General features: G+C 36.1%; 1 protein-coding gene across 17 annotated transcripts in view; it reads right to left on the bottom strand.

Annotated features, from left to right (window-relative positions):
- The window catches only part of TRDN (triadin), a 373,079-nt gene extending 362,034 nt beyond the window's left edge, over positions 1 to 11,045 (bottom strand). For 4 of the 17 annotated variants that reach the window (XM_067702203.1, XM_067702204.1, XM_067702205.1 and 1 more), the window contains exon 1: positions 10,609 to 11,033. In XM_067702203.1, coding sequence (XP_067558304.1) covers positions 10,609 to 10,630 — 22 coding nt within the window. In that variant the 5' untranslated portion in view covers positions 10,631 to 11,033. Of the gene's footprint in view, positions 1 to 10,608 lie in introns of all 17 variants that reach the window. The other 13 variants (XM_067702202.1, XM_067702213.1, XM_067702216.1 and 10 more) reach the window with 8 other exon arrangements.
- Positions 11,046 to 12,339: the final 1,294 nt, after the last annotated feature.

Below are 12,339 nucleotides of genomic sequence, written 5' to 3'. Positions count from 1 at the left end.
AAAATATATCAAATAATTGTTTGTTAAATAAATGAAACTGGGGCTATTAGCATCTAGGGATTTTGGTGAAAAACTTCATTATTTGCTTTTCTTTTATGTTCCTGTCCTTTCATTTAGAAAGATCTTTCAAGTTTTAAGTTAAATTCTACTTCTTTTTAACAGTCCCTGGTCAACCAAATCCATCTATTCTCTTGCTTCTCAGATTTCCTGGATAATCATATCTCATAACCCTAATTTGTTTATTTGTTATCTATTAATTTATTCTCTAGCTGTTTCATATATGTAAATATTGTCTACTTTAAATTTGAAGAAGAAACCAAAAAATCTATCTCACAATTTTTATATTTATAATTTTATCTGTACTTCCTTTAGGCAACTTAGAACTTCCGAACTTGTATCATATAGTTACTTATACAATTATTTCATCTTTCCTTGAGCACTAGATTTATATATATTTCACATTTCACCCTCAGACCTAACAAAGATACCCCAAATATATACAAGTAAGTACTTCTTAAATGAATAAACATCCTTCAAGATATAAGAAATTTTGCCCCTCTGCATCCACAGTTGAATAACAGAGTGATGGGACAAAGATAAAATATCCTGTTCCAAAACACCTGGGTACTGACAGCCTGTGTCACTCAAAGATAGGGACCCATGCTAGAATCATTCTAGCCAAGACCTACAAGACATTTCAAATCTAGAGAGACTGGGCAGAAACTTAATAGTTAAACCTGTCTACCTAATTCAAGAGATAGCCGAAATGATCTGGCAACTTTCAAAACTATATTATTATTTCTAATACAACTCTTCCAGTCACTATGAACAAAGTCTCTAAAGGGTTCTGTGAACTTATTGCTTCAATCTAGTTATATCTAGATTAAAAATTCCTGGTCACAGCTTCTGAACCTCGGACTAAGGATCATGTCTCTTTATCCTTTCCTTGAAAAAAGCTTTTCCCTAGCATCTTTAAAACCCTCTTGCCTCGCTTCAGTGTTTAATTCATTGGCCTTATAATACACCTTGACAAGACCACCGGCCTATTAACACTAGTTCTTATAGTACTTAGAACAACACTGATCACAGAATTAATTCTTTACAGCTGATTTCTCATTATTACCCTGAAGAAACTTATTTAGTGAATACCTGTCTCACAGTTAGCATTATCTCATTATTTCTTCGTGAACTGGAAATAGGGCTCCATAAATACAAACTAAGCTCAAAGTGGAGTGTTTGAGGATCAAAAGCAACAATGGAAATACAAACAGTGGGAGACCACTTAAATAGGTGAGAAAAAACCCAAAAAAACAGGGATCAAAATAAACAACTAGTTTAAAATAAATCAGGCACGTGAGACATCCAACTTTTTCAATACTATAGCAATAGGGTCCCTTAACAAAAACAGGGGATTTTTACCAAATTTCTTAGCCAGGTAACTCCACACCTTGGTCACCCTAGGGTTTCATCCCGCAAACCACTAATTCTCAACTACCACCCATTTCTTTTTTTCTTCACCTCTACATTGAGCAAACCTACTCCTGATCTCCTTACCTCTTGGCCAGCCATTTCACCTTCCCAACAACGGCATGTGCACTGTAAATGATCAGAGTCAAGAACAGGACACTATCATTCTAAAGTTATTTTCAGCAAGTTTCAATGTGTGCTCACTGATCATAAGATATATGAACAATAGCATGACTTTGTTAAACCAAATTAAACACTCATCATTCATAAATCCTTACTGAAGTCATATGTTTTTAAATCTGTCTACTCTTAGTTTTTCTCTTTCCTGCTTGTTTTTTAATCTACCATATTAGAGTCAGCGACCTTGTGTTATTCTTCTTCATGTCCCCATTGTCTGGCATTCAGCCTGGTATGTAATATGTGCTAAAATATCAACTACAACTGAGCTTTCGATATGACCTACTGCTTTATACATCTACTTATAGGTTGATAGTTAATACCACGGAGTCTAAAATTTTGTTATATTTCAAATGGATGTACTTTGTTTGCTTTTCTCTAAATGCAACCCCTAATACTTCTACAGATTTAAATTCATAAGCATGGAGTTTTACCATCCTATGGTAACTTACAGATTTTATAGTACACTCTTTTTCCCCCAGGCAATTATACATAAGTTAAATAAGAATAACCACAGACAAAAATAATAGCTCTAGCGCTGAATGTCAAAGTGTCACTTAATATTTGCCATTTTTGTTGTGACATTGTATCAAATGTCTACCACAAACAGAAAATTCTCTTAATCACATGATGATTTTATTTTAAAAGGCAACAATAAATTTTCCAAGGAAATCTTGCTAAAAATGTATTTTGAAAGTAGTATAAATAAGCGGAAACTGATTCTTTCACATCCGCAAGCTCACTAATGCCCTCGAACATTTTTAAAACAAAATTTTAAATATTAAGAGCTCTTTCTTTCTTTAATTTTTTTCAACGTTTCAGTAACCTGTGTCACGGAGAGGAAATGATGCAACAAATGAGTAGCAAGGATAAAACAGGTCTAGTGAGTTCTAGCCTCATGCTGTGTGAAAAACAAACCAAGTTTCCCCTGTACAAAGCAGGTTGCCAAACAATAATTATCTTTGTTCTTCTAGGTTAAAAGATTGTATCTTTAAGTTGTTTAAGGAAAGACCACATGCCGCAGCCCCTGTCACAGAAACTAAGTTAGAAACTATCTAAATGATATATATTTAAATGTAACATTCAACTACTTTATAAGAGAGACAGACTCTGTGGTTTATGAGGAAACAGCTCATTTACATCCCAAAGGATCTCTCAAAATCATAAATTCCATGAGCCTTTGACAGCTTGACTTTGGGCACGGAGATGTGGAGATGTTTGATCTTTAGAGAGCATAACTTGTAGAAAGAGAAGCAGGACTTTATTCATTACACATTTGCCAAGGATATTCTTTTCAACTTCCTTTGAAGATGGAAAATACTATCATTTTGGACGAGCAAGTTCATCTATTTCTGCATAACCCTCACTTGGGGCAATACATTTTTATGTGACATTCAAATAAGTGCTTTCTATCAGAAATTATGCATGGTATTCATATTATCCAGAGAAAATAGGAACTGGGGAGAGCAAAAAACTTAACTTTGATGGATCTTCCTAGAACTTTTAAGTTGAATAGAACCTAAACTCCATAAACTTGGAATTATTGTATGATGTTAATGCATAGTCACCAGATGAAGTTTTCCCCCTAATTTGCTCTTTCTAAATGTGTTACTTTAGATAACATACATTTTTAAAATACATTAAGCATGTCCCCAAAGCGTTTCTTTTTATTTGAAGGAAGAAAAGAAAATAATAATGCTTTAAACTCTGTAAATATAAAACCAAAAACTTAGCTGGAAAATCTAAACTATCTATGCATTTTCTTTCAAACTGATATATTCAACCCAAAGGTCAATGTAGATGATTTTAAAATTGCTTAGTTGTACCATTTTAGGTTTCTCTCATCTTTAACATTGTTAACTGATTAAAAATGCAAACAGCATTGGAGGCTTTAACTCTCTAAGGATTCCTAAGCCTTTAGAATAATAGCTGGAATAGCCTCAATTCATTTTTGTATTGTAAAAGTAGAATGATTTTTAAATTACAGTCCCAGTGATGACCAAAAATAAATAGGAAAAAAATTAAGAAGTATTTAAGCTAACAGAACATTTTCCATGGGTACTGTGTGCTTAGAGATGGGCTGGGGGGAGGGTGAAAGAGTCAATATTACAAATAATAACAAAAGGAAGGAAAGGAAAAGCTATACGGAAAAGCTTCGTAATGAAACCCAACTAGAGCTAACACTACAAAGATATACTTTCTGTCCACTTTCACTACCTATTTTGCATCATGGATGCTTTGAACAGCTAAAAATATATATATAATTTGCCAATTAGCACGACCGTGTAAAAGTTGGAAAATTTCCTCTGGTCATATTATTCACTATTAACCGAGGTTAGCCAACTAGTTTATGTCCCCCCGCCCCAGACCACTTAACCTATGGTTAAGTAGTGAAGCTAGTGCTTAAACAGGATTTCTGACTTGAAACTCCACACACTTCCTACTTTATCACACTGCCTTTAATTATTTTAATGCTGACTTCCCTCAGTTCCACACTACTTTTTCTCTCTGATTTTTAATTAACTATATAAGTCACTGTTTTTCACACTTTCTTCTCTTTTCTAAATTCAACTTGACCAGTAAAGAAGATGATGTTTAGAGTCGGTCTGATCAGTTTTATGTAATATCTGCCTTTCAGCCTTTCAGAATTTCTGTGATATTTAAAAGACATATTTTTGCAAGACGTTGGCACTTAATAAACATGATGTTCCTGACCATAGCAATTTTTAGGATTATTTTTCTTGCATCATGTTGACTCCTTAGGTTTTTAATTTTTCCTCAGGTTTTCACATGGACCATCTCAAAAATGATCTGTTGCTCACTAATTTCTCTAATTAATGTCACTAATAATATTGAGAAATGTTATGAAACTAAGCAACAGATTCCCACATTATAATGAACATATTTGAAAATCATTATTTCCTGGTCTGTTGGTAGAAATGTAGATTTCTGGACCCCTCTGTCTAATATGAGCATTTTTTGGTTTCCATTTCAATAACTACAGACTGTTCAATTAGGGGGTAATTTGCACTTATGAATAAATTTGGTGGCCAGTAGAGTCACTGACCTTACATGCATTACAAAAATTGTTTTTCTTAAAGTTATTTACTTCACTACATCAGCTCTGTTCTTTTCCTTTCTAATTATTATGGAGAAGCTTGAATATTTGCAGAAGTAGACAGAAAATTATAATGAAACTCCATGTACCCATCATCAGTCCCAATGTAATCAATTCCTGGCCAATCCTACCCCACCCACACCTCATCTACTTTATTCTCTGGCATACTCTGTAGAAGCAAATTTCAAGCATATCATCTCATCCATATTTGAGTACGTGTATGTCCAAATAATAAGCAGTTTTAAAATATAACCACATATATACACTAGTATGTATAAAATGGATAACTAATAAGAACCTGCTGTATAAAAAAATAAATAGAATAAAATTCAAAAATTCAAAAAAAAAAGAATATAAGAATCTGGCTAAAATCCTTCTTTTGACATTATTTGAACTTATTCTGCCAAATAAGAAGTCTTGTCAAATCTTGACAAAATATGAATAAACTGAAAATGTGTTTGCTTGTTAGAAACATATATGCTTATTTTGGAACATGTTGGTATTTTTCAAAAAGATAATAAATCATTCTGACTATTAAAAAAATAAAATAAAATATAACCACAAGATTATTATCCCACCATAAATATGATAATTTATTAATATCATCTAACATCCAGAGTCTATTAAATTTCCAATTATTTCATAGATTTTTTTTGTTTTTTGCGGTACGCAGGACTCTCACTGTTGTGGCCTCTCCTGTTGTGGAGCACAGGCTCCGGACGTGCAGGCTCAGCAGCCATGGCTCACGGGCCCAGCTGCTCTGCAGCATGTGGGATCTTCCTGGACCGGGGCACGAACCGGTGTCCCCTGCATCGGCAGATGGACTCTCAACCACTGCGCCACCAGGGAAGCCCCCTTTTCATAGATTTTTTAAAGTTTGTTTGAATCATGATCTAACAATTCTATACCTTGTAATGGGTTGCTCTGTTCTTACGTTTCTTTTCATCCACAGGATTCCCTGGCATCTCCTTATCTTCCTAGTAACTTATTTGAAGGAACTGGGTTGTTAGTGCTGTAGAGGTTACCATAGCCTGGATTTTGCTGACTGCATAATATGGTGTAATTTGTAACACAGTCCTCATCCTTCTATTGCTTGAAAATCCAAGGCGGTGTTATTTTTCTTTCATTGGTTTTCTTTTCTATTTTTCTTTTGCTTTTTTCCCTGTTTTGTTTTGAGTCAGAAGAGTCAGTTCTAGATATCATTTCTTTTTTTTTTTAAATAAATTTATTTATTTTATTTTTGGCTGCGTTGGGTCTTCATTGCTGTGTGTGGGCTTTCTCTAGTGGTGGCAAAAGGGGGCTACTCTTCATTGCGGAGCATGGACTCAAGACGCGCGGGCTTCAGTAACTGTGGAGTGCAGGCTTCAGTAGCTGTGGCACGCGGGCTTAGTTCCTCCGCGCCATGTGGGATCTTCCCGGACCAGGGCTCGAACCCATGTGCCCTGCATTGCCAAGAGGATTCTTAACCACTGCACCACCAGGGAAGCCCTAGATATCATTTCAATGGTTGGTTATGTTTTGCCTTATATTTCACCAACATTTTGCCTTTTTGTGGCTTCCAGACTTTTACCCATGGGTCTTTGCATTGCCCTCTATCGCTACATAATGAGAAAATCCAATCTTAAAGGACCTGAGCACAAGTCTTTTCATTTCACTGTGCCTCTTACCATCATGGTTCTCCTCTTCTGAATGTACTGGCTTGTCAATGCCAATTTTAAAATGTGTTCCTGGGACTAAAAATGATATTCTGTATGTGGTCATTGCTTCTCTTGATCAGGAGAACATAACCCAGAAGTGATTAAGCTTTGAATCTAGTGCTTCATCCTCTTCCTCCTCCCCCACCCCCAAGTCATCTCCACTTAGGCCAGAGTAGCCACTTCTGGTTTTGGCAAGATAAACACAGATATGGAGGTTGCCTCTTCTCCTGGTCTTAATTTCATCATCTGTTGCTCTGGGTTATCTAACTTGTGTGCATAGTTATTAAACATTCTGGCTGTGAATTTAAAAATTTTTTTTTTCTTGAGAGCAACGATGGGTATTCTTACGCAAAGCAGAGCAGTGCATAAACTAAATGACCATTTTTGCTCTAAATTTTGAACGTCAAACCCTCTCAAATGTTTGTGACAGAAGCAGTAAAATGTGGTTAAACTAATAGGAAAGAATTCCTTACATAGTACAATAACCCTTCTGAACCCTGAGGTTGTATAACAGCTTAGAAGTTGAGAGTTTGACATCACTTCTCTAACTTGAAAAAAAAAGAATTTCCTTTAACTACCTATTCTAGTAAATGCTAATTTAATTGTATATAGGCTCTCTACCAACTTGAATCTATTGCAGAAAAATTTGTATTTTCCTATATTCTGGAGGTAGTTGGACCCAGAGAACACAATTATATGAATGTTATTGTAAAACATAATTTGACTGTGTGTTAGTTAATTGGCAATTTGAAAACATTATCTATTTTACCAACTTTTTTAAAAGTCTCCATGTTTTTCACAAAGCTATTAAGAATTAACTAAACTTTATTGTCATCAAAATTACTCAAAAAGTATTTTTACATAGTGATGTATTCTGTCAAATAGATGATGAAATTGGTAGTCGAAAGTTCATATGAACCTTAGAAGGGGAAGCTAACTATGGCATTTGTCTAGGAATAACTGGGCCTCTGGAAAGAAGGCAGAAGGCTATTTATAACTCTAAACCTTAGCACTGTTTGAGTCAGATCCAGTCTGGGGCCTGATCTAACCTACCCAATGTAGCAGGGGCCAAACCAGAACAGGGGTCTAGTACAGGTCCCTCCCAACCTCTGAATTAACACCAGGCTGACTATTAGTCTCACGCAGCAAAAGGAAGTATTTAACATGCCTCTGGAGTCAGAGATCTGAGTGTGAATCCTAGCTACACCATAAATAGCTGTGTGAATTCAGGCAAATTTCTAACCTCTCTAAACCTCAGCTTCCTATTCCATAAATAGCAATAATAAAAGTATCTATCTCATTTTGCTGTCCTGAGGATTAAATGGTCATGTTACATTTGACATATAACGTCTTCTGAATAAATATCAGTGGTCATTATCATTATAATTATTAATTTATCATAGCTAGAATCAAAGATATTGTTTCCCTAAAGTCCTTTGGCGTTCAACTTTGTTCTAATTTTAGTTCATCTGTTGCTCTGTACCTGAAACACAATTCCATATCTAACATTACTTCCTTTCTTCTGTCAGATGAAGTAAGCCAGCTTGGAATATGCACTGAAAATCTATGTGAGGAACTCAGTAAGGTTTACAGATATGCCGTGCATTATAGTTGAGTAAGCACCACAAGAAACATGAACTGTATCCTCAGACCTCCCCCAATTATCAGTGACCACGAGAGGGTTGTATAATCTTCATGACCTTCAGTTTTATAAAAATTGAGGTGAGGACAGTGGACTTAAGCTTTCTAAGGGGCTACTCCAGCTCTGTCTTAAGTACTACAAGGTGTCTGCTTGCTTTGTGATCAATGGATGAGAAGAATCATCAGTATATGTCTAAGGCTACTGATGCAGTGCTTACATTTCAATAATGTGGCAGCAAAAGAAATATAACAGATGAGAGGAAAGAATATTCCAGGTTGATGGAACAACTTGTACCAAGGCTCTCAACTTGTACCAAGTACACCTCTTATAAAAGACTGAAAGAAGGCTATTGTAGCTGGCGCACAAAAAGTAAGAATCACGAAGACAAAATGAAAGGTGTGTAGTAGAGCAGCATGCAGGAAACTCTGGATGAACACAGAGAATGACTGTGGTACTAACCTTAAAAGGTAAGCTCATCTGAGTTGTCAGTCTAATTATCATTTGAGAAATATGATTAACAAATCATTCCAGAAAAGGAAAAAAGTACATAACTAATGCGATGTTCAGATGACATATATCCTATGAACTATTAAGACCAGGGAGTAGGAAATGCCCATCACCTAGGAACTAGATGGCGTTTTTACATTTTTAATTCATTACTAATTCAATGATTTTTTTTTAGAGGTGACAACAAGAGGTCTTCCAAGCACCCTTTAAACTCTCCACGGGGGGAAGACAGAAACATAAGTTCTATTCCATAATCTGGAATTTTCCTGTAAAAACATTTATGAATCAAGTGCGAAGGTCTACAGAGCGTAACCCACAGGCAAGTGAAAAATGTTTTGGCCAAGTGACCCGAATCAGCTGGCAGTTCACGCCCCATGCAGAGGCAGGGAACATATTCACAGGTATCTTAATAACTTGTGCAGGGCTAAGTGAGACATTTTTATAGATAGCTGTCTTTAAGACCATCTAAAGGTCACATGATGCAGCATATCTAAGGAATAAGAAAAAATGCTATTTATATTTAGTTAGCAAATTCTGAACTAAAATTGGTAAAGAGGAAACCTGATATCCTCTTAGAGAAATGAAAAAACACAAACTAGATTTAAGGGAGCTGGCTTCTAATCTTGGCAATGCTGTGGTTTTGAGCAAGTCTCCAAATAACAGAGTTACAGTTTCTATTTTTGCAAAATGGAGATAATAATGCTAACTTAATTGAATTCTGTGAGGTTTCAATAAGTACACACACATAAAGTCCTGAGCAAAATACCTGATACATAGAAATCTCTCAGTAATTATTTCTATTAATTTGGGGGTACTAGACTAAATTTCTTAGTGGAAGATGCAAGTAAGACAATTCTCTTTGTAAGTAGTGACTGAAAATCTTAAACTGTGAAATGACCATATGCCCATACTAATGTCTACCCAAAGAGCCAAAACCACACATTCTCTTTTTTCAGTTGTCTGATTAAAAACAAACCAGCTCAGCATTAGACTTGGAAGCTGTGGAGAGCACCACCTGTCTGATTTGCTTACAGCTGTCAGAAGCAAATTTTAGATCCACCTCCCAAATTTTTACCCCAGCTAGAAATGGATTGTGCCTGTATTCAAAACTCTTTAGTTGTCTTAAAGATAGCAAAAAATATATATATAATTATATATGTACATATATTTTGCATATATTATATTTGGGCAAAATGATTGCTATCATGGTCGAATAATAAAAATGTTTTAAGGTGTGGTACATACCTTTTCAGAATAAGCTTTAAAACAGAAAAGCATACAGCTTTTCAGAATAAGCATGAAAACAGAAAATATTTAATATAGATTCATCATGTAGAGGTAAAAGACATGAGTGCATGAAAAGAATCAGAATCAAAAGCTTAATTACTCTATTTTTAAAACCATACTGATTTAAAGTGATTTTGTGCAATTCCAAACCTTGTCTCTGAATACCCACCAACATACACACACAATTTTTAGGTATATAAATCTTATATGTGTGTGTGCATATTTATACACTCGAGTTAGAAAGGAAAACAAATTTAAGATCTCCAATTTGATATGTCATAAAGCAAAATGCTCAAAATCAGTTCTCTAAGTTTCAACATTAAATGCAACATTTTAAGTTCATCGTGGTCTCCAGCCTCGCGTGCAAACCTTGTAATTTTTGCTAGGTAAGATATCAGCCCTAACACTGCATGACCATAGCTATTTATAGAGGTATGGGTGACAACTGTTAACTAGTGGGGCCTTTGGCATCACAAATAGCAGTTTCCACATGCAAAATTTCAGAGAAACTTCTTTTCACTCCCCAACACACACATCTGACAGCCTCTCAGCTCCCAAACCCATTTCTTTGATCCCATATAGAATCATCCACCAAGATAACTATCTAAAAGCAACATTTTAAGAGGACATATTGACCATCAATGGGACTGTCAATTTCTACCTTTTTCTTTTTTGTTTTCCTAGTTGATACTATTGGAAAATGCTAGCAATACCTTCAGCCGTGATCTCAGTCATGGTGGTTGGAGAAAGGAAAAGGCAGGCAAAAATTCCGGTCAAGTGGCCCTTTGCAGAATAATTTAGGTTTGGAGAACTCTGATAGGGGGCTCTGTGTGAAAGCGTGAGGGCTCTTCCTTTTCCTGGCTGTTTCTGCTGCTCCTTTGTTGTCCTGTTGAACTTTGTCTCTTCTCTGCAGAGTTCTTCCCCCCTGGAAACAACCTGAGCCCTTTCCAAGCAGCACTTGTGGCTCAGGCAGAAGTATCAGCTTCGAACAAAAATAGCTTCATCTCCCTAGGACTCTTAGCACTTTTTTTTTTTTTGGCACTCTAAGGGAAACACACACACACCAGCTCTCCAGCCCCAAAGAGAGATAGGCCAAGAAAAGGCAAAGGAACCAGAAAGTACCGTCTAAGCCCCTACAGTTTCCCTAAGATAATTACAGATTTGGGGGTCTATGTCAGAAAACACGAAATAAAGAGTTGAAAGTAATCTTATCCGTGATAGCTCAAATTTATTCTTAGTGCCCTTAAAGCTCAGAACATTCCTCATCCCCTTATTTGGTGTGGGGAGGATCCTGTAATGTCTACCCAAGGCAAAGGGGAGGGTAGTCTTGTCATTTTCTCCAAGTTGATTCCCTATTGGTCTAAATCCATTTGGCAAGTGCAGTTATTTATATTGGGCTACACTTAAAGTGGCAACTATTAAATCCTAAGGCTTTCCTGTAGGAGATTAAGATCGTCCAAACACTGGCTAATAAGAAATATGTAATGTGAAGTTATATTGACACTTGAGAACTGATGAATTACTAGATTCTTCATTCTTTTTAATACTTTCATGAAAACAAAGTACCTGAATTTATCTATGAAGTAAAAGAAAGGGAAGGTGGCATAAAGTTTGGAAGTCTACAGCTCGTATTTTAGTAAAAGATTTCAACTTTTCTCTATTTCAACTTCAAAAAAATAAAATAAAAAGGATCATAGCAGCTAACAATTAGCCAAATTGGCTGATTAGCATTTCACCTTCCCACTACTAGACAGGTGTTAATGAGCAGAGAAATATTCAATAGCTGGCAGTCAGAAGGAGGAGTATCAAAGGGCATTGATAATCACACACTCTAGCCAATCTGTGAATAATCAGGGGTTGACTACACTTACCTTTTATTTTACTCTCATATTCAACCTAACAAATGTTTGTGGTTTAAACTTTTAGCCTTAACTTTCTGGCTTTGATTGTCAGAACCTCTTGAATTTGCATGGTACTTCAGAGATCAGAAAACAAAGTCACACATGTTGTTTTAATATTTGAGACTCAGGAGAGTGCTACAACAGCTATTTCCTTTGCCTACGTGTTGGCAGCTCTGTATCTGCTTCCACAATTCCTACAACAGGAAGTGCTCATATACCAGCTGAATAAATGGGTTAGGAAGTAAGCAATCTTAATTCACAAAAGAGGAAATAATTCCGGGTAACTCTCATGATTTATACAAGATTCTACACCTAGGGCTGGGCTTGGGGCTTTTGACTACAAGTCTGATACCTTTCCAGAGAAGTGAGACTTTGTTGCAGACAATGCCATTTGTAGGCAAAGGGAGGACCACGAAAAATTAGGTCCACCAATGGATGGAAAGATGCAAACTCCTAGCAGCAACCCCCTGGAGCCCTGGGTTGGTGCCTACTTTTTAAGGTGGGGATGAGGAGCCCCCAAAAGCAGAGCTCTCCTCACTTTGC

The sequence above is a fragment of the Pseudorca crassidens genome, chromosome 13 (genome assembly GCF_039906515.1).
Source record: "Pseudorca crassidens isolate mPseCra1 chromosome 13, mPseCra1.hap1, whole genome shotgun sequence".
Lineage (NCBI taxonomy): Eukaryota > Metazoa > Chordata > Mammalia > Artiodactyla > Delphinidae > Pseudorca > Pseudorca crassidens.
This window is presented reverse-complemented; position numbering and strand designations above follow the sequence as displayed.